Source organism: Capra hircus, chromosome 7, assembly GCF_001704415.2.
Source record: "Capra hircus breed San Clemente chromosome 7, ASM170441v1, whole genome shotgun sequence".
NCBI classification, from domain to species: Eukaryota; Metazoa; Chordata; class Mammalia; order Artiodactyla; family Bovidae; genus Capra; species Capra hircus.
Window position 1 is genome coordinate 87859891 of NC_030814.1, and position 27250 is coordinate 87887140.

The window sequence follows — 27250 nt, forward strand, 5'->3', positions numbered from 1 at the left end:
TAAAACAGTGCCTGGCACAGAGCAATCCTCTATTAAGCAACAGGGAGTCAAAGGAGATTTCTGAGTGCACTGATCAGAGCATGGTTTAAGAAAGTCAATTTAGCAGAATGGTATAGAGGGGAATACACACAAGGTGGGCAAGTTATGCCAAGTTTTTATGAAACCCATTCAAGGTCTAAATGAGATGGTGGCAGTGGGAAATGGAGAAGAACTAAGATACTGCAGAATCGGAAGTGACAGGATTTAACAAATGACCAAATGAAGCAACCAGAGAGAAGAAAGAAGAAAAGATGATTCTCTGACTTTCAACTTGGGAGACTAAGAGAACGGCAGTGTCAGCAATAGAAATAAGATTGTGTAAGGAGAGTTTAGGAATCCTGTTTTTTGTTTTAGTTGGAGGATAATTGCTATGCAATGCTGTGCGAGCTTCTGCCACACATCAACATGAATCAGCCACAGATACACACATGTGGCTGTTATGTTTTACATGGGGAGTTTTTTTTTTTTTCCAAACAAGTCTTTCCAAAAAGATAACTTAAAACTCAGCAAGATTTAAGACAATAATTATTATATTAGTAAGAAATAAGGTCCAAAATTTATAAGTTGAATATTAAAGCTATATTTTTATTAAACTATGTTCTTTCAATAAATATGGTTCTAAAAAACTAATCTAATACAACTACTTTGAGATGGAATAGTAAATCAACAAAATATCTGCATTTCCTAGAACAAAATTAGATTCTTAGAACCAAATATTGATACCACAGAGCATTAACATGAAGTTTAACTTAAAATTTTTAGCTTCTACTTTAATAAGAAAGATATGATCTCACAGAATTCTCTGTAAAGAATATTATAACTTTCTACTATTTCTAACATAAGAATAAAAGGTATAATTTAAGGAGGGGTGTTATTTTTTAAACATAAAATCTTGTGAATAAACAAACATTTAAAATCATATTTTAAAAACTTCTGAAATATGATTTTTATGAACACTGATAATATTAGGAAACCAGTCTTTAAGAACTTCAGAAGTTCAAAATGTAATCTAAAATCAGAATACTGAAAGCTTAGATAACACAGCACTACAGATTGTTTTCCCTACAGAAATAGAAAGCTTTAGCAGTGAAACCATTTCCTCCCTTTTCATTTAATACACATCTCACTTTTCCCCCAAAACATGGCCCCCTCAAAAAAATAAATAAAACCATTAAGGTCACTAGTTATCTCCAACTTGACAAATCCAACAGATACATTTCTGTTTCTCACCTCACAAAACCTGTCAGCAACCAGTTAACACAACAGTTTATCACTTCACCATTTTTTAAACGCTTCCCTTTCTGAGCTTTCCCAACACCACACAGCACTGGCCTCTCCCTATGTCTCTGGCCATTTTTTCTTTGCAGACTCTCCTCTCCCACATTTGTACATTTTAGATTTCCTCAGGACAAAATCTGTTCTTTGCAATTCTCTATCTACATACACCCCTTTTCCTATATTATCTCATCTGTTCCCTTAGTGTTAATATTGACCATTGACCATAAGCCCAAGTTCATTATCTCCAAGCCCAACCTCTATCATGAACTCTGGATATACTTTATTAAACTATCAAATAAATCTCTCAACAGCAATTAAAACTAGACCAAATCTCCAAAACAGAACTTCCGATTCTCTCTGTTCTTAAAATTAATATGTTCATTCTAAAAATATTTACTGAGCACAGACATAGGCATTGTGCTATATACACTGACTCAACAATGTGAACTTGAGGGAGAGAGATGATAAACTGAAAAGAACCATGGAGGATATAAACAGTGTCCTCTGATAGAGACTAGGGGAGAGGGCTCCTCCTTCGGACAAGGAGTTCAAGACAGGCCTCCACAGTATTATAGTCTCTCCCTGGAAAACGGTGTCTTACCTGAGCTGCTCCAGACAGAACCTAGGCATTTGTTCCCCACAAACAACTCATCATGTGGCTTACAAAGTTCTAACTCTACAATATACCTTGAAGTTGAAAAGTGCTCTCAAGCAAGCAAAGGAGAGAGATGTGGACAAGTAATGGCAGCTGTGATACATGTCACAGAAGGAAATACAGAAAAATATGGAAGAAAACTAAAGTGAAATCTAACTTAGACAGGGAGAAATCAGAATAGGTTTCCTGGAGAAAGAATAATTAGGATAAGCCCAGATGATCACTCCAAGAAGCTAAACAAAAAGCTATGTAAAATTATGCCCAAAACAAAGAACAACACAGCATGGCACCCCAGAACCTAAAACAAATCCATAGTGATAAAATCATAGAAAAGGGAGAGGGCTAGATTAAGACAAGGCCAGAAAAAAGCAACAAATTATCAAAGATTAATGAGATCAGATCACGTCAACTTAAGAAGTCTTGCTCTGGCCAAATATGTGGCCAATTTGACTGTAATGGATTAAAACACATCCAAGAGGTGATACTAAAACATGATAATTAAAATGGAGACATTCATCTAACTCAATATAAATTATTCTAAAAAGTGATACACAAACTTTGGCTCTGACTTTCCTATAGCAAATAACCAAGTAAGTGGTAAGAGAAAGTTCACCAAGAAATAAACACAGAAAGAACTAAAGAATCAGGATATTACCATTCTGCATCCCCTGATGCTGGGAGGGATTGGGGGCAGGAGGAGAAGAGGACAACAGCGGAAGAGATGACTGGATGGCATCAATGACTCGACGGACATGAGTCTGAGCAAATTCTGGGAGTTGGTGATGGACAGGGAGGCCTGGCGTGCTGCGATTCATGGGGTCGCAAAGAGTCGGACATGACTGAGCGACTGAACTGAACTGAACTGAACAAGATAGTGGTTTCAGGCAATAATCAATAAAAAATGCTAAAACCAATAGTGAAAGAGGAATTTTATAATGTAAGAATAGTCTGAAACCAACTAATCAACCTTAGCACCACTAAAAATGGGGCAACCAGACACTGTATGCAATACAAAGTACACTGCAAAATCTGTTGAATATTTTAAATTTAAAAAAAAAAAAACCCTGAACCCAAGTACCCAAGTTTTCAGGAAAGAGAGGGTAAGTTGTAGCAGTGGTTCTCAAACTTGAGCATTCAGAATCACCTGGAGGGTCTGGTTAAAATATGGACTGCTGGGAACCAGTGAATTAAAGGAAATCATTAGAGATGAAACAGTCAAAAAGAGAACATGGGAAATTTCATAGAAAAAAGGATCCATTTTAAAAACAAAAATGTTTTTAGGCACATAGTTACAAACTCAATATGCAGACTGATTCAAACAAACCTACTATAAAAAGACATCTTGAGAAAATCTGAATATAGACTAAGAATAGATAATATTAATAGATATATAAATAATATACAATATTAATAAGTAATAAAACATAATAATAGAATAATAGCTATGTTAAAAATAACCTCATTTTTAAAAATTAAGAACTCAAGGCTACAGATTTCACAAAAGCCACATGACAAGCCACGTTAAGGAGTTTGGTCCTAAACTGAATGGCTTTATACATAAGCATGAAATCATCATAGTAACAACTTCTGGTTGTGAAAGCCATGTGCTAAGCACTGCAGTAAGTGTTCAACATGACTTACCTCTTTGAATCCTTAAAATAACTCTGTGTTGTAGAGATTTTAAATTCTACATCATTTTGCCTGCTTATCATGATCTGAATTAGCATTTTTTTTAAGGGATGAATGTTGAAAACAGTTTGCAGAAAAGCAACAGTGATGACAGAAAAACCAATTAAGAGGTTGTTACTCCTGCTACAGACAGTGTAAGAACAAATGTTCATGCATTAGGAATAAAATGAAAATACAGAAACTGCTTTTCGAACAAAACATGAATTATATCCTACAGACATTTACCTTTAAACAATCTTCTTCATGAAATTAGACTTCTTTCAAGAATTTTTTTAAGACTTAGTTTATTAACACAACACAATTCACTGTTACCTTCACTAATATACCTCATGACAATGCCACACAGTTGCTATTATTAACACCATTTTTAGATGAAGATAATTTTTTTTAATATTTATTTGTGCTTCCCTGGTGGCTCAGAATGTAAATTAATCTGTCTACAATTCAGGAGACCCAGGTTCAATCCCTGGGTGAAGATTCCTCAAATAAGGAAATGGCAACCCACTCCAGTACTCTTGCCTGGAGAATCCCATGGACAGAGGAGCCTGGCAGACTACAGTCCATGGGGTCGCAGAGTCAGACATGACTGAGCGACTAACACACACATTTATTTGGCTATGCCAGGTCTTAGTTGAGGCATAAAGGATCACTGATTTTTGTTGCAGCATGTCAGATTTTTAGCTGAGGCATGTGAGATCCAATTCCCTGACCAGGGATCAAACCCAGGCCCCCTGCATCGAGAGTGTGGAGTCTTACCCACTGGACCACCAGGGAACTCCCCAGAATTCTATTTACTCATGTGCTAATTTTTATAATTTTATTTATTTTCAGCTGTGCTGAGTCTTCGCTGCTGAGTGGGCTTTTCTCTCGTTGCAGTGAGCAGGAGTCACTCTCTCGAAGTGCGCAGGGTTCTCATCGTGGTGACTTCTGTTGCAGAGCGCAGGGTTTAGGGCTCCAGGCTTCAGCAGTTGCAGCTCCAGGCTCTAGAACACAGACTCAATAGTTGTGTCTCACAGGCTCAGGTGCTCCACAGCATGAGGCATCTGCCCAGATAAGGGACTGATCTGTGTCTCCTGCACTGGCAGGTGGGTTCTTTACCACTGAGCCGCCAGGGAAGCCCCTGAGAATTTTATTTTTAAAGTAATTATTTTATGTGTACTGAAGTTATTGAACTTACACTGAATTCTTACTTCCACTGAAAAGTATCCTGGTGGAGAAAATATAAAGAGTATCTTCCCCTAGAAAGCACTGTCTTTCCCAAATTCTTTAAAAGATGAAAACAAATTACTGTTTCACTCCTATAAATGATTACAGTAATATTCTTGTGATATGCTACACTCATCTCGAGCTCTGGAAGCTTAGAAAGGACAAGCACCAGAAATTTGTCAGGTAAGGAACTTAAAACCGAAAGGAAGTAGGTAATGCCTGACCATATTTTTCAATGAAGTAACTATGAAAGGCAATATTGAAAAGCTCCTAAGGCTTCTCTGTCTCAAGTCTTTCCTATCCTTTCCTGGCTTATCACCAATGGACCTTGTATATTGCTTACTCTAGGAACTGACTCTTACAGGCTGAGCTATAGTTAGCTGCCAATGGCTAACTGTGTCCAAGCCTGATTTAACAACTTAAGCTGACTAAAACAAAACCAAAAAAGGATTCTAGAAAGGAAAGCATTGTGCACTGGTATAAAAACTGAATTTTAGTCTATTCAAAAAATTGAGCTACATAAAAAGATGCTAAACATCATTTATTATTTAGGAAAGGCAAATTAAAACCACAAGATACCACTAGACCAATTAGCATAGGAAACGAATCTAAAAAGAGTGGCTGTATGTATATGTATAACATTCACTTTGCTGTACACCTGAAATTAACACTAACACTGTAAATCTACTATACTCCAAGGGAAAAAAAAAGTTAAAAGATTCTAAAATGGTTAACAAGGAAAACTTTATGTTAGATATTTTTTACAATACAAAAAAAGTTTTTTAATTTAAAAAACCAGACTAATGGGATTTCACTGGTAGTCCAGTGTCCAAGACTCTAAACTCCCAATGGAGGGGGCCCTGGTTCGATCCCTGGTCAGGTAGCTAAATCCCACATGCCACAACTAAGATCCAGTGAAACCAAGTAAATAAATTAACTTAAAAAAAAACCAACAGACTAACGATATCTGGTTTTGAAGAGAATCTGAAGCAACTGTAACCTTCCTACATTACTAGTGGGACTATGAATAGTACAACTACTTTGGGAAAAGTTTGGCATATTTTTTTTTAAGTGAAGCATATGACCCAGCAATCCCACTCCAAGAGAAACGAAAATGCACTTCCACATAAAGATTTGTTCACAAACATTCACCAGCAGCACTCTTCAATACACCCCAAATTTGAAAAGAACCCAAAATGTCTGCCAACCAGCAAATGGATAAACAAATTGTGGTATACTATACAGCACCAGCACCCCCCCCAACCAAAAAAACTGAAGGAACTACAGAAAAAAAAACCCAACAACTTGGATGAATCTCAAAATCACTCTGAGTTAAAGTAGCCAGACACAGAAGCCTATAAACAGTATGTTTACATTTACATGAAATTTTTTAAAAAATCGAAACTTCTGTCATTAAACAGAAAGCAGGTCAGTGATTGCCCTGGGTGAGAAGGAGTTAAGGAATGATAGCAAAGGGGCATGAGGAAATTCTTTGGGTGATGAAGTGTTCTAAAAATTCATTGGGGTTGTGGGCACACAACTGTGTGTATATGTGTGTGTGTATATAAACAATAAAATTGTTTAAAAAAAACACACACAAGGCTTAGGTTGATCAAATTTGCAAGTTGCTAGGTATATATATGACATTACTCAGTTTTCATTTTCTCACATGTACACTTCTACATTTTTTAAAGTACTACCTTCCATATTGCACTGCAGTTATTGTGCTTACACATCATTCTTAACACAGAAAAAAGGATCATGTAGTTATCTATACTGCTACTTGCCCTATCTCACATGGTTGTTGTGAAACATCACATGAGATAAGTGATGAGAAAGTGCTTCGGCAACTCTAAAGTAGTATTACACAACCATATTGTAGACTTACATTAAAAAAAATAATAACCTTTTTTTCACAATTACTTGAGATGCTTGGAAATCTAGATACCTCAAAGTAAATCTTCGCCTAGAAATAGAAAGCCTATTCAAATGTCACCTTTTTAATATAGCCCCCAAACTTGCTTTCTACTGACCCTTGATTTACTAGATGGCTCGATGTAGTACTATCTAAACTGCAGTTTCAGTTTTCAAAAGAAAATCACTCAAGAAATCTTTAAAGAAAGTCATTAGATCATGGCAAGACACACACTTCCCAGTAGAAAAAAACAAAAGCTAGATAACTGTCTTTATTAAGTAGTTTCAAAATGTTCACCTCTGAGATTTTTTTCCCCTCTAAAAGTCAGTGAAATTTCTTTCCATTTAGTACTTCAATTCTACATATTACATAATGTTCTACTAACGGGGCTTGCATTAGTGAGAAAGGGTGAATAATTTTAAAGTTAGCAAAACCTTTTAAACCGGTGCGGTACAGTCATTTCAGAACGTGGCTGTTCCAAAATTTAACAGATTCTCATTTTTTCCTAGTACTACCGTACCACTAGGCTCTTTGCTATCCTACCAGGTTTGAGTGATATTTGACATTCAGCCTACTTACGTTCACAAGTTTCCACACTGCAACAAGGCTGTGGAAAGACATAATTAAGGCTGTCTGAAAGACATAATCCCTTCATCAAATGAAGTTTCGAAACTAAACTTTATCTAGAAGTCAGGTTTATATTACAGGGTCTTACAATCTTAAAAAAGTTTTTTTTTTTTTTTTTACCAGCAACAGGTACTGTAACAAAAAAATAACCAAGCCTGTAGTACCACAAAATATCTTGGTATCGTTGTCAATTTTTATAGACTCGTTTTTAGGAACGGGTCATCCAGTTCCAACGGGATGGTCAATTCTAGGGCCATGCTTCATTTGACTCAGCGCAGCTTCATTCTAGTCACAACCTCTTAGGTTTCACATTTCTCCTTCGACAATATTCAGGCCACAATATTCGGTCCGGTATCTGCACACCTCTAATTTAGATTTACAAGAAATCTGAAAGAACGGCAGCTTGCCGACACGCTCCTCCAGCCTTCTCTACACTCCGAAGGCTGGCCAAAACGTGCTGCTCTCTCCACAAAAGCGACCAAGCTGGAACCGAGCACCCAGAGGACGACCGGCCGCGGGGAGGAGGGGAGAACTTTTCGGCCCGGAGGACGGCGGTTGAGGTCCAATCCAGCCCGCGCCCAACTCTACGCGTCGCCAGGAGGGCGTGTGGCCCCTAAGCTCAGGCCGCGATGCTCCGCCTGGAGTGGCAGAGCCGCGCGTGGCCGCCGAGCAAGACGTAAACAAACCGCCCGGGACAAGGAGGTAAGGGGCGACCGTGGGGGAGGGGGCAGAGGACCGCGCTCGAACCCGCCAGCGCTGGTCTGCAGCTGCCCTGCCCCTCCCGACCCAGGCCCTGATCCCGGTCCCGGGGCGACGCTACTGCGCGAGCGTGAACTTCGAGAAAGCCTCAGCTCCTCTGGAAGCCGGAGCCCACTAGGCCATCGGCTCCGCGCCCCTCGCCCCTCGCCCTGCGGCGACCTACCTGAACGCGCAATCCGGGTCCCTCGCATCCCGACCGGGCGCTCCCAGGCCGTTCCTCTTGCTGAAGAGCTTCTGGAACAGGGTAGGGGCCATGGTGGCCACGGCCAGGCCGGGGTCGCTCCTCAGGGAACTCGCCAGGCCCCCGCTGCTAGAGCTGCCCCGCCACCCCCATAGGCGCCTCAGTCATATGACAGAAATTAGTCACTTCAAACGGCCACGGCGCGCGGGGCGGGGCGCGAGGCAAAGCCGGCGTCCATTGGCTGGCGATGAGCCGCATCACGTGGCGGCGCGCGGAGCAGAGTGCAAGGCGGGGATCCTGGGCGGAGTTGGCGCCCATAGGCTGGCTGGTGGAGGGCCTCACGTGGCAGCTCACGGGGCGGGGCATGCGCGGAGGGGAGGGGCGGGGGGCTGGTTGTGTCTGAGGATGTGGAGGAGGGACGAGCTCCGGTCCTGGTCTTTCTCCGTGACGCCTTCAGTTGCTAGCTGAGCCTGAGGCGGCGTGCTGCGAGGACCACGCCAGGGCCTGTGGAGTACAGAAGCCTTCACCTCCCGCACCGATGACACAAGAGAAGTTAGGGGCACCACTAGCAACCGACCCTTTCCCGCCGTCCCCTCCTCAATCTATGTGGCTTCGCACCTCCGTACATAGGCGCCAGGTGGAGTCTGGCGGCCCCCGGAGCAGAAAAGGCGCGCGAGCCTACCCCGGGGACTGCGGCAAGGGCTGGACTTTAAGCCCGAGGCCACAGGCCCGCCCAGGCGGGCCACGGAGTGGTTTATCCTCAGAGCTTGACTGTGCAAGACTGGCCCTTGGGTCTGGTAGAGGACCCTGCCGCGACACTCCGCGGGCAGCGGGCCGCCCCACCCCCCCATGTTTCCGGCTAACGCCTCAACCCTGACAAACCAGGAATTAGCCCCTTGGAAGAGTTAACCGTAGAAGGCTCGAGATTTACACTCAGTGACGAGGTATGGAGAAAGGAACTGTGAAATTGTGAGCAAATGAGTTTTAATTGGCAGAATACCTTTTCCAAAGAAAAACATTGCTCATAAATGACCTTACAGCCTACTTAAATTTGGCTTCCCTGGTGGCTCAGACGGTAAAGAATCTGCCTGCAATGCAGGAGACCCGGGTTTGATCCCTGGGCCGAGAAGATCCCCTGGAGAAGGAAATGGCAACCCACTCCAGTATTCTTGCCTGGAGAATCCCATGGACAGAGGAGCCTGGCCAGCTGCTGTCCATGGAGTCGCAAAGAGTCGGACACCACTGAGCGACAAACATTTGAACTTCCACACTACTTAAACCTAGGGAACCAAAGTTTATCAGGATTTGGATCAAATTGGTCTTACAGATCTTAAGTACCCCTACCCTTTCACCCACTGCCACTCCAGGATGAGGAATTTTGTACCATGGGGATGCAATTCTCTAACAGAGATGGATGTCAGGAAATTACTGGTATGTGGTTTGGAAGGTCATATTGAAACACTTCGTTGAGAATTTCATTTACTTAAGCATACAAATCAAATTGTTTTTTCTTTAAGTGGCTACCAACTCACATGATTTGCAGCTTGAGTTTATGCTATAAAATAAGTGGTCTCATATAGAAAAAAAGAAAAGTAATAGGCAGAGTATATATCAGAGAATATATCAGTGGTCATATAACAATCAAGTTTCAATGTTCAGTTCAGTTCAGTTCAGTCGTTCAGTCGTGTCCGGCTCTTTGGGACCCCATGAATCGCAGCAGGCTAGGCCTCCCTGTCCATCACCAACTCCCGGAGTTCACTCAGACTCACGTCCTTCGAGTCAGTGATGCCATCCAGCCATCTCATCCTCTGTCGTCCCCTTCTCCTCCTGCCCCCAATCCCTCCCAGCATCAGAGTCTTTTCCAATGAGTCAACTCTTCGCATGAGGTGGCCACAGTACTGGAGTTTCAGCTTTAGCATCATTCCTTCCGAAGAAATCCCAGGGCTGATTTCCTTCAGAATGGACTGGTTGGATCTCCTTGCAGTCCAAGGGACTCTCAAGAGTCTTCTCCAACACCACAGTTCAAGAGCATCAGTTCTTCGGTGCTCAGCCTTCTTCACAGTACAACTCTCACATCCATACATGACCACAGGAAAAACCATAGTTTCAATGTTAATAATTTTTAAAATGCTATTTGTAGGCAGTTAAGAAACTAATTTGGAGACTTCCCTGGTGATCCAGTGAAGAATCCGCCTAACAACATGGGATAAGGGTTAGACTCCAGAGAGGGTCCACATGCCCTGGGACCATGCTAAACCCATGTGCCACAACTACTGAGCCAGTGTTCTGCAATAAGAGAAGCCGCTTCAATGAGAAGCCTGTGTCTCACAAATAGAGAGCAGCCCTGCATGCTGCAACTAGAGAAAAGCCCACATGCAGCAAGGAAGAGCCAGCACAGCCATAAAGAAATAATTTTTAAAAAAACTAATATATTCATTCCACAATGTTTAAGTGCCCCTGGCCTAGGCACTGGGGATCCAAAGTAAACAAAAAAGACAGGGCTAAATTTCTATATGTTTTTGGGTTTTGGAGATTTGATTTAGTTGCCAAGTTGTGTCTGACTCTGTGATGTGCCCCCCTCCGCCCCCACCCCTCCATGGACTGTAGCCAACCAGGCTCCTCCAACCATGGAATTCTCCAGGCGATAGTATGGGAGTTGGGCTGCCATTTCCTTCTCCAGGGGATCTTCTATATGAGGAAACAGGTAAAAGGTAAAAGGTAGTTTGAAACTACTACTGTTGTGAGTGAAAATTGCACAATAAAATGAGTGAGGAGGGGAGGCCTCTTTGAGGAGGTGACATCTGAAGTGCTCGGGTTAAGAATCACTCAAAGTTCCTCCATACATTGCTCAAGCTCCAGAATTACTGAGCAATACAAGCTCAAAATAGTAAGACTGTATTCCCCTATAAACTGAAGATATCTTAATTCTATAGTGCCAAACACTGAAAGATTTCTAATGAGGCAAAATACACTATGTATATTTTTCTCACAAAATATGAATGCAGAATAAAACTTTTATAAACAAAAAATGAAGTCAGTGCAATTTTTTAAAGTGAGAAAATGCACATTCTATAAGTCAATTAATGAAGCAGTCATTTTGGGAAGTTTTGTTTTTACACTAGCAAGTATCACTAAATGAGTGTTAGTGGAAATGGACTCAAGTCTGTCTATATAGGGCAAATGACATGATGAGAAATCATGGCTGATTCATGGCTGGCACAGAGAAGTCTAGAAGTTCCATGTCCCCTCAGAAGTTTCTAAATACAATAACCTTTTGTCCTTTCATCTTGGGAAAAAGTTACTTCATGGATAATTATAGGTAATAGTAAGGAAAAGAACATAAACTTGCATAAGAGATACTTACGTTTAGTATTATCTATGAAAGTGAAAGTGCAGAGTGAAAAAGTTGGCTTAAAGCTCAACATTCAGAAAATGAAGATCATGGCATTTGGTCCCATCATTTCATGGGAAATAGATGGGGAAACAGTGGAAACAGTGTCAGACTTTATTTGGGGGGGCTCCAAAATCACTGCAGATGGTGATTGCAGCCATAAAATTAAAAGACACTTACTCATTGGAAGAAAAGTTATGATCAACCTAGATAGCATATTCAAAAGCAGAGACATTACTTTGCCAACAAAGGTCCGTCTAGTCAAGCCTATGGTTTTTCCAGTGGTCATGAATGGATGTGAGAGTTGGACTGTGAAGAAAGCTGAGCACCAAAGAATTGATGCTTTTGAACTGTGGTGTTGGAGAAGACTCTTGAGAGTCCCTTGGACTGCAAGGAGATCCAACCAGTCCATTCTGAAGGAGATCAGCCCTGGGATTTCTTCGGAAGGAATGATGCTAAAGCTGAAACTCCAGTACTGTGACCACTTTATGCAAAGAGTTGACTCACTGGAAAAGACTCTGATGCTGGGAGGGATTGGGAGTAGGAGGAGAAGGGGATGACAGAGGATGAGATGGCTGGATGGCATCACTGACTCGATGGACGTGAGTCTGAGTGAACTCCGGGAATTGGTGATGGACAGGGAGGCCTGACGTGCTGCAATTCATGGGGTCGCAAAGAGTCGGACACGACTGAGCGACTGAACTGAACTGAATCAAGTAACATCTTCATTTCTGTGGTCTCATTTTATCTTATACTTGAAAGGTACAGAAAAAAGACAAAATTTATTGCGTTGGCCAAAAGGTTCATTCGTTTTTTCCCATACAATGGCTCTAGCAATGCTTAGTTATCTTTAACTTAAAACAGTTTTATTAGATTGTACTGTGACAACTGTCATATCAGCATGTGTTTTTTAAAAAAACATAAAAATTGGTGAAATTTTTGTAGTGATTTTAATATTGAAGATGGAAGGAAAAAGCAACATTTTGACATATTATGCTTTATTATTTGAAGAAAGGTAAAAACAACTGAAATGGAAAAAAAAATGTATGCATAATTATTTTTGTATGGAGAAGCTGCTATGACTGATTGAATGTTTCAAAAGTGGTTTGCTGTGTTTTGTGCTGGAGATTTCTCACTGGATAATGCTCCACAGTTGGTTGGACAAGTTGTAGTTGATACGAATCAAACTGAGACATTAATTGAGAATAACCAATGTTATACTACATGGAAGATAGCTGACATGCTCAAAATATCCAAATCAAGTGACGAAATCATTTGTACCTGCTCAGTTATGTTAATTACTTTGATGTTTGGGTTCCACATAAGTTGAGCGAAAAAAAACTTCTTGACCGTATTTCCTCATGCAATTCTCTACTTAAAAATAATGAAAATGTTCTGTTTTAAAAATAAAATGAAATGGGCAATGAGTGGAAGAGATCATAGGGCAAGTGAAATGAACCACCACCAAACATGCCAAAGGCTGGTTTTCATCCAAGGTGTTGTAAAAATGGTGGGATTGGAAAAGAGTCCACTATTATGAGCTCCTTCCAGAAAGCCAAATGATTAATTGCAATAAGTACTGCCAATAAGTACTCCCAATTAGACAAGCTGAAAAGCATCTGCAATTAGTCAACAGAAAACGCATAATCCTCCATCAGGGTAACAAAAGACCGCACATTTCTTCGATGACAAGGCAAAAACTTTTACACTTAACTGGGAAGTTCTGTCATTCACTGTATTCACCAGACATTGGACCTTTAGATTTCCATTTATTTCAGTCTTTGCAAAATTCTCTCAGTATCATGGTAATCCAAGTCTATGCCCCAACCAGTAACGCTGAAGAAGCTGAAGTTGAATGGTTCTATGAAGAGGTCCAAGAACTTCTAGAACTAACACCCCAAAAATGATGTCCTTTTCATTATAGGGGACTGGAATGCAAAAGTAGGAAGTCAAGAAACACCTGGAGTAACAGGCAAATTTGGCCTTGGAATACGGAATGAAGCAGGGCAAAGGCTAATAGAGTTCTGCCAAGAGAACACACTGATCATAGCAAACATCCTCTTCCAACCACACAAGAGAAGACTCTACACATGGACATCATCAGATGGTCAACACTGAAATCAGAGTGATTATATTCTTTGCAGCCAAAGATGGAGAGCTCTATACAGTCAGCATAAACAAGACCAGGAGCTGACTGTGGCTCAGATCATGAACTTCTTATTGCCAAATTCAGACTTAAATTAAAGAATGTGGGGAAAACCACTAGACCATTCTGCTGCTACTGCTAAGTCACTTCAGTCGTGTCCGACTCTGTGTGACTCCATAGACGGCAGCCCACCAGCCTCCCCCATCCCTGGGATTCTCCAGGCAAGAACACTGGAGTGGGTTGCCATTTCCTTCTTCAATACATGAAAGTGAAAAGTGAAAGGGAAGTTGCACAGTCATGTCCAACTCTTCGCGACCCCATAGACTGCAGCAGACCAGGCTCCTCAGTCCATGGGATTTTCCAGGCAAGAATACTGGAGTGGGGTGCCATTGCCTTCTCCGAGACCATTCTGGTATGACCTAAATCAAATCCCTTATGACTATACAGTGGAAGTGAGAAATGGATTTAAGGGACTAGATCTGATAGAGTGCCTGATGAACTATGGACAGAGGTTCATGACATTGTACAGGAGACAGGAATCAACACTATCCCCAAGAAAAAGAAATGCAAACAAGCAAAAGGGCGTCTGAGGACACCTTACAAATATCTGTGAAAAGAAGAGAAGTGAAAAGCAAAGGAGAAAAGGAAAGATACACCCATTTGAATGCAGAGTTTCAAAGAATAGCAAGGAGAGATAAGAAAGCCTTCCTCAGTGATCAATACAAAGAAACAGAGGAAAACAATAGAATGGGAAAGACTAGAGATCTATTCAAGAAAATTAGAGATACCAAGGAAACATTTCATGCAAAGATGGACTCAGTAAAGGACAGAAATGGTATGGACCTAACAGAAGCAGAAGATATCAAGAGGAGGTGGCAAGAATACATAGAAGACTGTACAAAAAAGATCTTCACAACCCAGATAATCATGATGGTGTGATCACTCACACTTACCTAGAGCCAGACATTCTGAAATGTGAAGTCAAGTGGGCCTTAGGAAACATCATTATGAACAAAGCTGGTGGAGGTGATGGAATTCCAGTTGAGCTGTTTCAAATCCTGAAAGATGATGCTGTGAAACTGCTGCACTCAATATGCCAGCAAATTTGGAAAACTCAGCAGTGGCCACAGGACTGGAAAAGGTCAGTTTTCATTCCAATCCCAAAGAAAGGCAATGCTAAAGAATGCTCAAACTACCACACAATTGCACTCATCTCACATGCTAGTAAAGTAATGCTCCAAATTCTCCAAGCCAGGCTTCAGCAATATGTGAACTGGGAAATTCCAGATGTTCAACCTGGTTTTAGAAAAGGCAGAGGAACCAGAGATCAAATTGCCAACATCCACTGGATCATCGAGAAAGCAAGAGAGTTCCAGAAAAACATCTATTTCTGCTTTACTGACTATGCCAAAGCCTTTGACTGTGTGGATCACAATAAACTGTGGAAAATTCTGAAAGAGATGGGAATACCAGACCACCTAATCTGCTTCTTGAGGAACCTGTATGCAGGTCAGGAAGCAACAGTTAGAACTGGACATGGAACAACAGACTGGTTCCAAATATGAAAAGGAGTACGTCAAGGCTATATATTGTCACCCTGCTTATTTAACTTATATGCAGAGTACATCATGAGAAATGCTGGGCTGGAAGAAGCACAAGCTGGAATCAAGATTGCCAGGAGAAATATCAATAACCTCAGATATGCACATGACACCACCCTTTTGGCAGAAAGTGAAGAACTAAAGAGCCTCTCGATGAAAGTGAAAGAGATTGAAAGAGTTGGCTACAGCGCAACATTCAGAAAACAAAGAACATGACATCCAGTCCCATGAGTTCATGGCAAATAGATGGTGAAACAGTGGCTGACTTTATTTTTGGGGGGCTCCAAAATCACTGCAGATGGTGACTGGAACCATGAAATTAAAAGACACTTACTCCATGGAAGGAAAGTTATGACCAACCTCAGTTCAGTTCAGTTCAGTTCAATCACTCAGTCGTGTCCAACTCTTTGCGACCCCATGAATTGTAGCATGCCAGGCCTCCCTGTCCATCACCAACTCCCAGAGTTTACTCAAACTCATGTTCATCGAGTTGGTGATGCCATCCAGCCATCTCATCCTCTGTCATCCCCTTATCCTCCTACCCCCAATCCCTCCCAGAATCAGTCTTTCCCAATGAGTCACTGTTCGCATGAGGTGGCCAAGTATTGGAGTTTAAGCTTCAGCAACAGTCCTTCCAATGAACACCCACGATAGATCTCCTTTAGAATGGACTGGTTGGATCTCCTTGCCATCCAAGGGACTCTCAAGAGTCTTCTCCAACACCACAGTTCAAAAGCATCAATTATTCGGCGCTCAGCGTTCTTCACAGTCCATCTCTCACATCCATTCATGACCACTGGAAAAACCATAGGCTTGACTAGACGGACCTTTGTTGGCAAAGTAATGTCTCTGCCTTTTAATATGCTGTCTAGGTTGTTCATAACTTTCCTTCCAAGGAGTAAGTGTCTTTTAATTTCATGGCTGCAATCACCATCTGCAGTGATTTTGGAGCCCCCCAAAAATAAAGTCTGACACTGTTTCCACTGTTTCCCCATCTATTTCCCATGAAGTGATGGGACCAGATGCCATGATCTTCATTTTCTGAATGTTGAGCTTTAAGCCAACTTTTTCTCTCTCCTCTTTCACTTTCATCGAGAGGCTCTTTAGCTCCTCTTCACTTTCTGCCATAAGGGTGGTGTCATCTGCATATCTGAGGTTATTGATATTTCTCCTGGCAATCTTGATTCCAGCTTGTGCTTCTTCCAGCCCAGCATTTCTCATGATGTACTCTGCATATAAGTTAAATAAGCAGGGTGACAATATATAGCCTTGACGTACTCCTTTTCATATTTGGAACCAGTCTGTTGTTCCATGTCCAGTTCTAACTGTTGCTTCCTGGCCTGCATACAGATTTCTCAAGAGGCAGGTTAGATGGTCTGGTATTCCCATCTCTTTCAGAATTTTCCACAGTTTATTGTGATCCACACAGTCAAAGGCTTTGGCATAGTCAATAAAGCAGAAATAGATGTTTTTCTGGAACTCTCTTGCTTTCTCGATGATCCAGTGGATGTTGGCAATTTGATCTCTGGTTCCTCTGCCTTTTCTAAAACCAGGTTGAACATCTGGAATTTCCCAGTTCACATATTGCTGAAGCCTGGCTTGGAGAATTTGGAGCATTACTTTACTAGCGTGTGAGATGAGTGCAATTGTGCGGTAGTTTGAGCATTCTTTAGCATTGCCTTTCTTTGGGATTGGAATGAAAACTGACCTTTTCCAGTCCTGTGCCCACTGCTGAGCTTTCCAAATCTGGTGACATACTGAGTGCAGCACTTTCACAGCATTATCTTCCAGGATTTGAAATAGCTCAACTGGAATTCCTTCACCTCCACTAGCTTTGTTCGTAGTGATGCTTTCTAAGGCCCACTTCACTTCTCATTCCAGGATAGACAGCATATTAGAAAGCAGAGACATTACTTTGTCAACAAAGTCCATCTAGTCAAGGCTTTCGTTTTTCCAGTAGTCATGTATGGATTTGAGAGTTGGACTATAAAGAAAGCTGAGCACCAAAGAATTGCTGCTTTTGAACTGTGGTGTTGGAGAAGACTCTTGAGAGTCCCTGGGACTACAAGGAGATTCAACCAGTCCATCCTAAAGGAGATCATGTGTGTGTTCATTGGAAGGACTGATGTTGAAGCTGAAACTCCAATACTTTGGCCATGTGATGCGAAGAACTGACTCATTGGAAAAGACCCTGATGCTGGGAAAGATTGAGGGCAGGAGGAGAAGGGGACGACAGAGGATGAGATACCTGCATGGCATCACTGACTCCATTGATATGGGTTTGGATAGACCCTGGCAGTTGGTGATGGACAGGGAGGCCTGGCGTGCTGCTGTTCATGGGGTTGCAAAGAGTTGGACACGACTGAGTTACTGAACTAACTAATTAAGGGAAAAAATTTCAATTCCTGAAGACTGTAAAAGGCACCTGTAACAGTTTTGCTCAAAAAGATAAAAAGTTTGGGGAAGATGAAATTATGAAGCTGCCTGAAAAATAGCAGAAGGTAGTGGAATAAAACATTGAATTCATTGTACAATGAAGTTCTTAGTAAAAATGATAAAGTATCGTTTATTTTTATTTTAAAACTGAAGGAACTTTTTGGCCAACCCAATACTTGCTATCATTCATCACATTTCCTTTACGTTATAGTGTAATATTCAAATTGTAGACTTAGAGGGCACTGAAATGATACAGGTTTGCCATAAAAGAGGACATATAACTATACCTAATTATGCAGATTAAACTGAAAATATTTTCAAGTTCAGTGACAGTGTAGATTATCTTTGTTTCCCCTTTTACTCAACATGACCTCTTTTCACAGAGAAACTGAGGTGTCTTAAAGTAGCCTCTTTATATTTAGGGGCAAGAAGGAAGTGTGAGAAATAAAATAAAATAATTATTCATTAAGAACATATACATGTGGAGCTGTTGGGTTAGAAAGTTAGACATAAGGCCCACACTCAGGAGTAGAAAATTTAGCCTCTGTGCAAACCCCAGCGGCCTTTGAGTCTCTGTCCACCTGATTCCAATAACATAGAAAAGAGGCACACTCCTCCCTACAGCCATTTTCTAGTTATCAGATACAGCGAAAGGTGCCAATAAAACAGCAATCTTGCTCCTTTAACCACCATGCTAACAAGCACAACCCCAATTGTGCTGAATTCTTCTGAAACAAATTAGATTTCATTGATAACATCTCAGAACAAGATAGTTGAATCAAGACGATCAAGTAAAACTTCTTGAATGACACTTAGATGGACTCAGAGTACCTCAGTTTTAAAAACTCTTAAGCCAACCAGTGATTTACTGCTGTATAATATAGGAATGGCAGTCGTTTGAGGCAACAGAAAACAAACAATCATTATTTAACAAATATTTCTTCAGTCCCTCAAAGGTCTTACTTCGATGTTCTGGCTGTCTATTCCTACTTTCAGAAACTTAGTTCTTAGTGGGAAGAGGTGAAGTAAACAAAATGTTTGCAAGTAGTGCTAAAAGTTAGGAAAGAAAGAGTTAATAGCATACAACTGGAGGGAGCCAAATTTAGATACGGTGGTCAGGAAAGTCCTCTCCAAAGATGTGGGATTTGAACTGAGGTCTAAAGAATGAAAAGGGACAAGCCATGGGAAGATGATGGTAAATAACATTATAGAAGAGAGATGAAAAATACAAACATTCTGAGACAGGAAGGGGTTTCTCCTCTCTGAAGAGAAAAAAAAAAAGAGGCTAATACAGCTGAATATACTCTGGGAGGGAGAAGATGTTTGAGATATGGTTTAAATGGCGACATGGAGCCAGATTATATAGAACCTTGTAAATCATGCAAAAGAGATCGGATCAAGTGTGATATAAACTACTAAAGGAATTTAAAAACAGGAAAGGGACATGATAGAATTTATGATTTTAGAAGATTACTCAGGTTGCTCTGTGGAGAAAGAAGTATAAAAGAATAAGAATGGTAAGAGAGAAACTATATAGGGGTAGACCATGTATTTTAGGCAAGAGTTGATGTTAGCTTACTATTTTGAAGACAGAACTAATAGGATTTATAGTAGAAGTGAAAGAAAGATAAACTAAAGATTGACTCCTAGGTTTTTGCCTTGAGCAACCAGCTGGAAGTAATTTCCTGATGGAAAGATGAGTGAAATTATAGGTTTAAAGAGGAAAATCTAGCATATTCAGTTTGGCTATATTAAGTTTGAATGACTACTAGCTATCCACCTGGAGATTCTGAGTCGAATATATGAGAAGAAGGCAGGACTGAAGAAAAATTTGCTAGACATCAGCTCATACACAGAATTCAAAATAACAGAATGAATGAGTTTTCCTAGAAAGAATATGTATGTGTAGTAAAGAGTCCAGCACTAATATTCAGAGAGGACACCACTTACAAGTCTTCACGAGAAGGACTCAACAAAGAAGGATGAGTAGTAGTAAGACAAAAGAAGGAAATAACCCCCAAAAGGAAGAAGACATCAACTGTGTTGAATGTTACTGAAAGTTTAAGTGTCCATTAGAATTGTCAACATAGACATCTTGACAAGAACAGTTTCAATAGAAAGCAGAGCAAAAGCCAGAATGGAGGGAACTCAAAAAAGAAAGAGTAGGGAGGGAGTAATAAAGCAAGTATAGAGAACTACTCTGCTTCACTGAGATAAGGAGCAGAAAAAATGGGGATTGAGAGGAGATGGAAAGAGGGAAATTTGTCTTTTTTTTTTTTTTGAGATGGAAGATATTAGAGAACTTCATATGGTAATCTAATAAAGATGATGAAATCAAACACCTGCTTAGTTCCAGGTGCTAAGAATGCAATAATGTACAAGACAGTTAGAGCCCTCACCCTTAAGAAACCAAGTAAATAAGTTATTACAGATTGTGATAAGTGCTTTTAAGGAATCAAACTTTTATCTTCAACATAAAATTGGCTTGAAATCTTCACATGGAATTCTACTGGAAGTATACAAAAGGAAACAGACAGGCAATTACATGATGTTATATTATAATAAATGCTATGATATGGGCAAGTACAGGATGAAAATAAGGAAAAACAAGTAACCTTTTGGAGGAATTAAGGGGAGTTTTCTGAAAGGGGGAATAAATCTGGATTAAAAATTAAAATGGGATATGCTAAAAAAAGAAGATGTGGGCATAGAAAGTGTGTACCAGGCAGATGGAGCAGCACATTCAGGGCTTGGAGGCAAGAGAGAATTTAAAAATCCAGTGACCTACAATATAATTTAATGGTAAAATTGAACTAGATTAATAAAACTATGTAAAAATCATTTAAAAGACTTTACCTAGAGGACATGGGGAGCTATCAAGGGATTTTAAGCAGAAAACAACATGATCAGATGAGCATTTTAGAAAGTTCTCTCTAGATGCATTGTGAAAAATTGACTATAGCGTACAAGAATAATGACTGAGAAACAAGTGAAGAGGTTTTTATTCTAAGCCAGGCAAGAAAATACTGGCATGAACTCAGAGAACAGCCACAGGAATGGAGGAATATGGAAAATACTGAGGACTTTTAGGATTCAAAATCAGCAGGACTTCATGATTGCCTGCCTGTGAGGAAGTAAGAGAAAAAGGGTGATAGCAACTTTCTAGCTCAGGTAACTTGGATAGATGAAACTATCTAACACTGAAACAGATGACAGAAGACATAACTGCTTCAAGGCGATAAAAATTCAATTTGGGATATGTTGAGTATGAGATACCATGAGAATCCCTGTGGTGATTACAAGTAAGCAGTTGGCTACAGAGACTTAGAACTCAAGAAATATCTCATGTAAGTCGATTAGTCAGGATGTTCTGTGTTGCACATGATAGAAAACCCAAACTAAGCTAGCCTAAGCAAAAAAAAAAAAAAAAAACTGATTAGCTAGCATAACTGAAGCTAAAGTACAGAACAGTTCAGGCACAGCTGTATCCAAAGACTCAACAATAATATCAAGAATCTAGCTTCTCTATTCCAGTTCTAATTCCTCTGTGTGAACTCCATTCCCAGACAGTGCCTCCATTTGTGGACACAAGATGGCTGCCAGCAGCTCTCCTTAGAGGAATAATATAATAAAAAGGCTGTATCCAGTATTCCCAGAAAAACCACTGAGATTTAACCCAATACATTATTTTAGGCCTTGCCCCTAATCCTGAACCAATCCCTGTGCCTGAGTTAGGGGGGCCATGTAATTGATTTAAGCCATTAAAGGCCCACCTCTAGAACTAAAGATGGGATCAATCCCACCTAAATCATGTGACTTGGAAACTCAAAATCCAATTATAAGGGAGGTAGAAGGGAACAGAAATACAGTGGTGAACAAGATGTAGTTTCTACATTCAAGAATCTTATAGTCGAAGGGAGAAAGTATAGAATTTGAAAGGCAATTACAGTACATTGTGATAAATAGTATGATGTAGACAAGTACAAGATGCTGTGGGAACACAAGGAAAGACAATAAACTTCTGGGGGACACAGGCAGGGCCAGTCACCACACATATTCACTACCAATATCCATGGCAGTTACTGACAAAGATTTGGGGTCAACTGCACAGAGATAATAACCAATGGCAGTGGTAGATGAGATCACCAAGAGAGACAGTGTAATATAAGAAGCCCTAGAATATGGGACTTCCCTGGTGGTTCAGTGGCTAAGATTCTGCACTCCCAATACAGGGGGCCTGGGTTCAGTCCCTGGTCAGGGAACTAGATCCCACATGCTTCAACTAATTGTTCACAGGTCACAACCAGAGATCCCAGTGCAGACCAACAAATGAAGATAAACTAAGAGGAAAAAAAAAAAAAGATGTCCTAGATTATAACTCAAAGAAACAACAAAATTTAAAGACCGGACAAAGGAAAGTAAGGAGAAATAGAAGAGAAAGAGATCAAAGATGGGATGAGATAAGAGATGAGATGAAAGCCTGCAGAGTAATGTTTCAGAGAAGTCATTCCTTACTGTAGGATTTCAAGAGGAAAGTAATAGCCTACAACATCATTAGCTAGGAGAGGCTGGGTAAGATGAGAACTGAGAAATACTCCATCAAAGGAGTCCTAGTAGCCTTGAGGGGACCAGTGTCAGTGAAGGGTCCAAGGTGAAACCAGACTTTCTGTGTGTTGAGGGTAGGGGAAGGAAGAGGAGAAAGGACTGAGCAGTGAAGGGAATCAGTGAAAAAGCAGAAAGGACTCTTTTCAGGAAACATGGATACAAACAGGTAAGGAATTATTACATAAGTAGAAGAATATATAGAATCAAGGGAGCATTTAAGATATAAGATGATCCAGTATTTTTAAATGAAGGTTAGAAAGCTACAGTAGAGCCGGAGACTGAAGATAACTTCTACCTGGAAAGTCTAGGCATCACACCCTTCATATAAACATACGTGCTGTATGCACAATATGAGATAAAGAAGCTATTCATAACTGAACAAACCTTGGAAAGGTGAAAAAAAACTTTAGTTAAAAATTTTTTGATGCAAAAGGCATCATGATTGCTTGGCCTTTCATGAATTTTTAACTGAATTTTCTGGGTACTTGTGACATGAGGGTTTGTTTTTTCTTTTCATGAACTTGAAAATATAATTTTAAGTGCTTAGAAATGAAATGTAATTAGTTGTATGCTAAAATAAAGTGGCCCAGTCCCATTGTTAACCTTTTAAAAAACATAGACCACTTTGAAAATATGATGAAAACTATGGAGACACTTTCCCCAGAAAGATATGAACTCCTTTCCTGATAGTCTTCCAGGGAGGTTCACTGAAAGATGTCTGGAGCCTACCCACCAGTGTAAAGTTATGAGTATAACCTTCTAGGATTTGCCAACAGGAATCTTCCTGGAACTTCTCACGTCTGGCAGATAACAAGTCGGGTTATTCTATTTTCCTTCCTCTTAATCATAACTAAAGTTATGTCCTTTACTAGTAAGCCTTGAACTTCAATTGCAACTCTTTCCTCCCTCCCACCTTTCCCTGTGCTTCAACTGATAAAAATAGTGGATTCACATAGTCCTACCTTCATTTCCTGGCTATCTCACTTTCTAAATCACATCAGCCTGGCCAAGTCTTTATCTCTCTAAGATAGTTTTATTTTTCTTATCAGCAATATGAAACTATCAAATGTTTATTTCCTCCAGCCCCACTAGGCCCAGTCTAAGAATCAGGTACCATTTTTTCTCACAAGAACCTACCACCTGTTTAGAAACTATCAAATACTTTGTTCTCATTCTCACCCGTCTCCCTTGGATTATAAACTCCTTGAATGCAGGGAATAAGCCTTCTATTTAATTTCATATTCCCCCACTGCTTATCACATTTCTGCTTTTTAAAACGACCACAAGAGTTGCTGACTTAGTTGAGTACTGATTGAGAAATCAGTTCTAAATTTGGTTCTAACCTCCATCATTAATGATCTCTTCTATATTTCCTAACAGCTTTCCTGTATTTTACTTCCAAATTAGAATATGAAACCAAAATCACAAGTAATTTTTGTTAATGGCTTAGGGCCTTGTGAAATTATTTACAAGAATATCTTCATGAGACTCCTATTTTAAAATGAGTATTATATGGGTTATGTAACCTCCGTTAATTCTTCAATTTTAGAATTTTCTTTCATACTGAAGCAGCTCTGAAATTTTGCCTCACTTACTTTTATGTCTAATAACATTAGTAAAACTATCAGAATTAAAACCTCACCACCAGTTATACACTATACTGTGTTCACTGACAACAGGATTGCTGCTTTTTAGGAAGGTCATTTCCAAGATACCATAATTAGCTATATTACCCCTCAAAAAAATCCTACAGATAGATAGTATTAGCTAAAGAAGGTTGTTTGGGATGAGGTAATATATTAAATACTTAGTATCTGATTGATTGAAAGTATTACACAATCCCTGCTTCAGCAAACCTTGAGTATAGAGTTTCTTTCAGTCAGACCTGGAATTAGGTCTCTCACTCATGTGGTTTCAATTAAGTTCTGTTAAAAATAGCTTGTAATATAAGCATCAACAATTTTACTACTGTTAATCCATACAAAGGATAAACTTGGGAAAAAACCATCAAAGGAAGTTACCTGGTATCCTGGTATTGCATCTTTATAAATAGCTGAAGTTATCTATTTAGTGTACAGTCTTCTAATATAAGCTGTTTGTTATTTTATAATACAAATATATATATATATATTTAAGAAGCAGATAGAAGAATGATTCTTTCTCAGCTCATTAAAAGTAATTTATAAGACTCTCAGTAGAATTTCAACATCAAGATATAGCACAAATAATTAGAGAATTTTGATTTTTTAATTTTATATAATTTCAAGCAGATATTCTGCTTCACGGACTTTGACTTCACATCCAAGTCTTCAAAGCAGTGAAAATTCAGCCACACGTGCTACATCCTTCCACTTGTTTTTATTATAATATCTGGAGAAAAAAATAACAATAGATTATTTTATATACATCACAAGCATGTGTCCAATAGTTATTAACAATCAGTCCCTAGGGGAGAGAACACTTGATGTCCAAGCAACTCTAGTTTCAATCCATCAATCCTTAGGAAACAAATCTAGAGGTCATTAAAAAAGGAAAAAAAGAAAAAGGAAAAGCTGGCTCACTCCCTCCTGGACATACTGAGGATACTTCTCTTTGGAGACACAAAGAGACCTGTCTGACATTCCAACAGAAAGCCCAGCAAAGACAGCTGTCAGTGGCCATCACAGCCTGCTAACTCCAGCCTGGTAACCTGGTGGAATCCATCCAGTTGTGGTTCCCATCCCAGTCCTCCACAGCCACCAGCTAGTCAGAATCTCCTTTTCCAGGCTATCTCTCCTTTCATTCTCCTTCTGACCTGTTGTAGCTGAACCCAGGTTCTTTCCAATACAGGATTCTGAGGACTTTCTTCTTCCCAATATCTTGTACCTTTTGGAAAATCAAACAAAACCTATAGCTATCCTTAGATTTTGAGATTTTTATTTTCTTTTTCAGAAAAAATGATAAATGGTATGTTATAAATTCATATCTTAAGCTAATAGAATAACAACTTTTACCTGGATATATATCTTTAGTGAGAATTTGAATTTTTAGATGATAATAACAGGTGGAGTCAACTTTATGTATTTCCATTGTCACACTCATACTATGATACACCTTATGCCTGGCCTAATCAGCCTATATCAATGGTTTTCAAGCTCTGCTGCACCTTAGAATTATTTGAGCTTTTAAAAATGCTGATATCCAGGCTACACTCCATACCAAATAGGACAGAACCTCTGAATAAGGGACTCAAATATCCAGGAAAGTCTGATGTACAGCTGTTTGAGCACCAGAGATGTGTATCTTTAGTGGTCCATGGATCAGTAACTTCAATGTCATCTAGGAGTTGATTAGAAATGTAGAATCTTGGGTTCCATTCCAGACCAAGAGAATCATAAATCTCCATTTTTAATAAGATCCTCAAGCAAGTCACAAGTAAAGTAAAGTTTGGAAAGTACTGGCTATTCTACCCTCTACTCTTCCTTATTGTTATCTTCACTGACCTCAGATACTGTTTGCTCACTTGTTGACCACTTTGGAAACTGGGCCACAGTCATTCTCTCCATACAACTTAAACTTTCCAAGTGGCAACCAGCCCATCCAACTATGTAGTCTCCTCCACTCCTCCTTGGCCTTTATATATACATCCAGGGGCATGCTCTATATTTCCCCCTGACATCACCTACAGCATATCAGCTCTAAAACTTTATAATACTAGAGACCTAGGAGTCATCCCTCTAACTGCCCTTCTCTCTCACTACCCTGAACCAGTACCTAAACAGTCACTAAATCCTGGTAATTATATCAATGAACATTTTAGGTTACACCGGTTCTCAGTTCCCAGAAGTCTTGAATCAGGCTTCTGAAGCAATGACACAGGAGTCTGCATAATTTATAAATTTCCAATGTGGTTCCATACTTAATCGTATTTCTGTGTGATACTTCTGCCTGCTAATATTATCTAAAAATTCAAACTCTCACTTAAGATATATATCCAGGTAAAAGCTGTTACTATACTAGCTTAAGATATAAATTTTTAACATATCATTTATGTTAAAAAAAATGAAGAAAATAAAAATCTTCTGAAGAAAATAAAAATCTCAAAATCTAAGGATAGCTACAGGTTTTGTTTGATTTTCCAAAAGGTACTGTTACCTTGGAAGTCTTCCCTGACACTTCAAAGGTAAAACCATCCTCTCCTGGGCTCCTAGGATGCTTTGCTCCACTTCTAACTTATCACTTTAGAGAGAAGACTGTGAAGTCTACCTCATGACGAGTTTGTAAGCTCTAGAGGACAAAAGCTGTATTCATATCCCTAGCTAATAATCCAATGCCTAATGCATGCTTGCTGGCTGAATTAAAGCAACAATAACTTAGACCTCCACTGCTGTAACTGTGACAGTATAAAGCAATGATTGGCCGGTTCTTCTTATTGGTTTAAAAAAAAGTTAAGTCTCTGTTTAAATAGAGTATAGAAATCCAATGTGTAAAGCAAAGAAAAGCAAGACTGCTCTGTCTGGATGAGCTGAGAAACTCAGAGCCCTATCTACTCTTACATTCCCTATATGACAGCTACCCAGTCAAATATCAATAATCTCAGATATGCAGATGATACCACGCTAAAGGCAGACAGTGAAGAGGAACTAAAGAGCCTCTTGATGAGGGTGAAAGAGGAGAGTGAAAAGTCTGGCTTCAAACTCAACATTCATGGCAAATAGCTGGGGGAAAAGTGAAAACAGTGAC

The 27250-nt window shown here is 39.8% G+C and overlaps 2 protein-coding genes across 3 annotated transcripts in view; both read right to left on the minus strand.

The window, feature by feature from the left end:
• FNIP1 (folliculin interacting protein 1) overlaps nucleotides 1–8516 on the minus strand; it is a 122559-nt gene extending 114043 nt beyond the window's left edge. Inside the window, exon 1 of one of the 2 annotated variants that reach the window (XM_018050722.1) lies at nucleotides 8332–8513. In XM_018050722.1, the coding sequence (XP_017906211.1) occupies nucleotides 8332–8423 (92 nt within the window). In that variant the 5' untranslated portion in view covers nucleotides 8424–8513. Of the gene's footprint in view, nucleotides 1–8331 lie in introns of both variants that reach the window. The other variant, XM_018050723.1, reaches the window with a different exon arrangement.
• Nucleotides 9255–27250, minus strand: part of MEIKIN (meiotic kinetochore factor) — a 151542-nt gene continuing 133546 nt past the window's right edge. Inside the window, exon 13 of the mRNA XM_018051667.1 lies at nucleotides 9255–9349. Within this exon, the coding sequence (XP_017907156.1) occupies nucleotides 9255–9349 (95 nt within the window). The remainder of the gene's footprint in view (nucleotides 9350–27250) is intronic.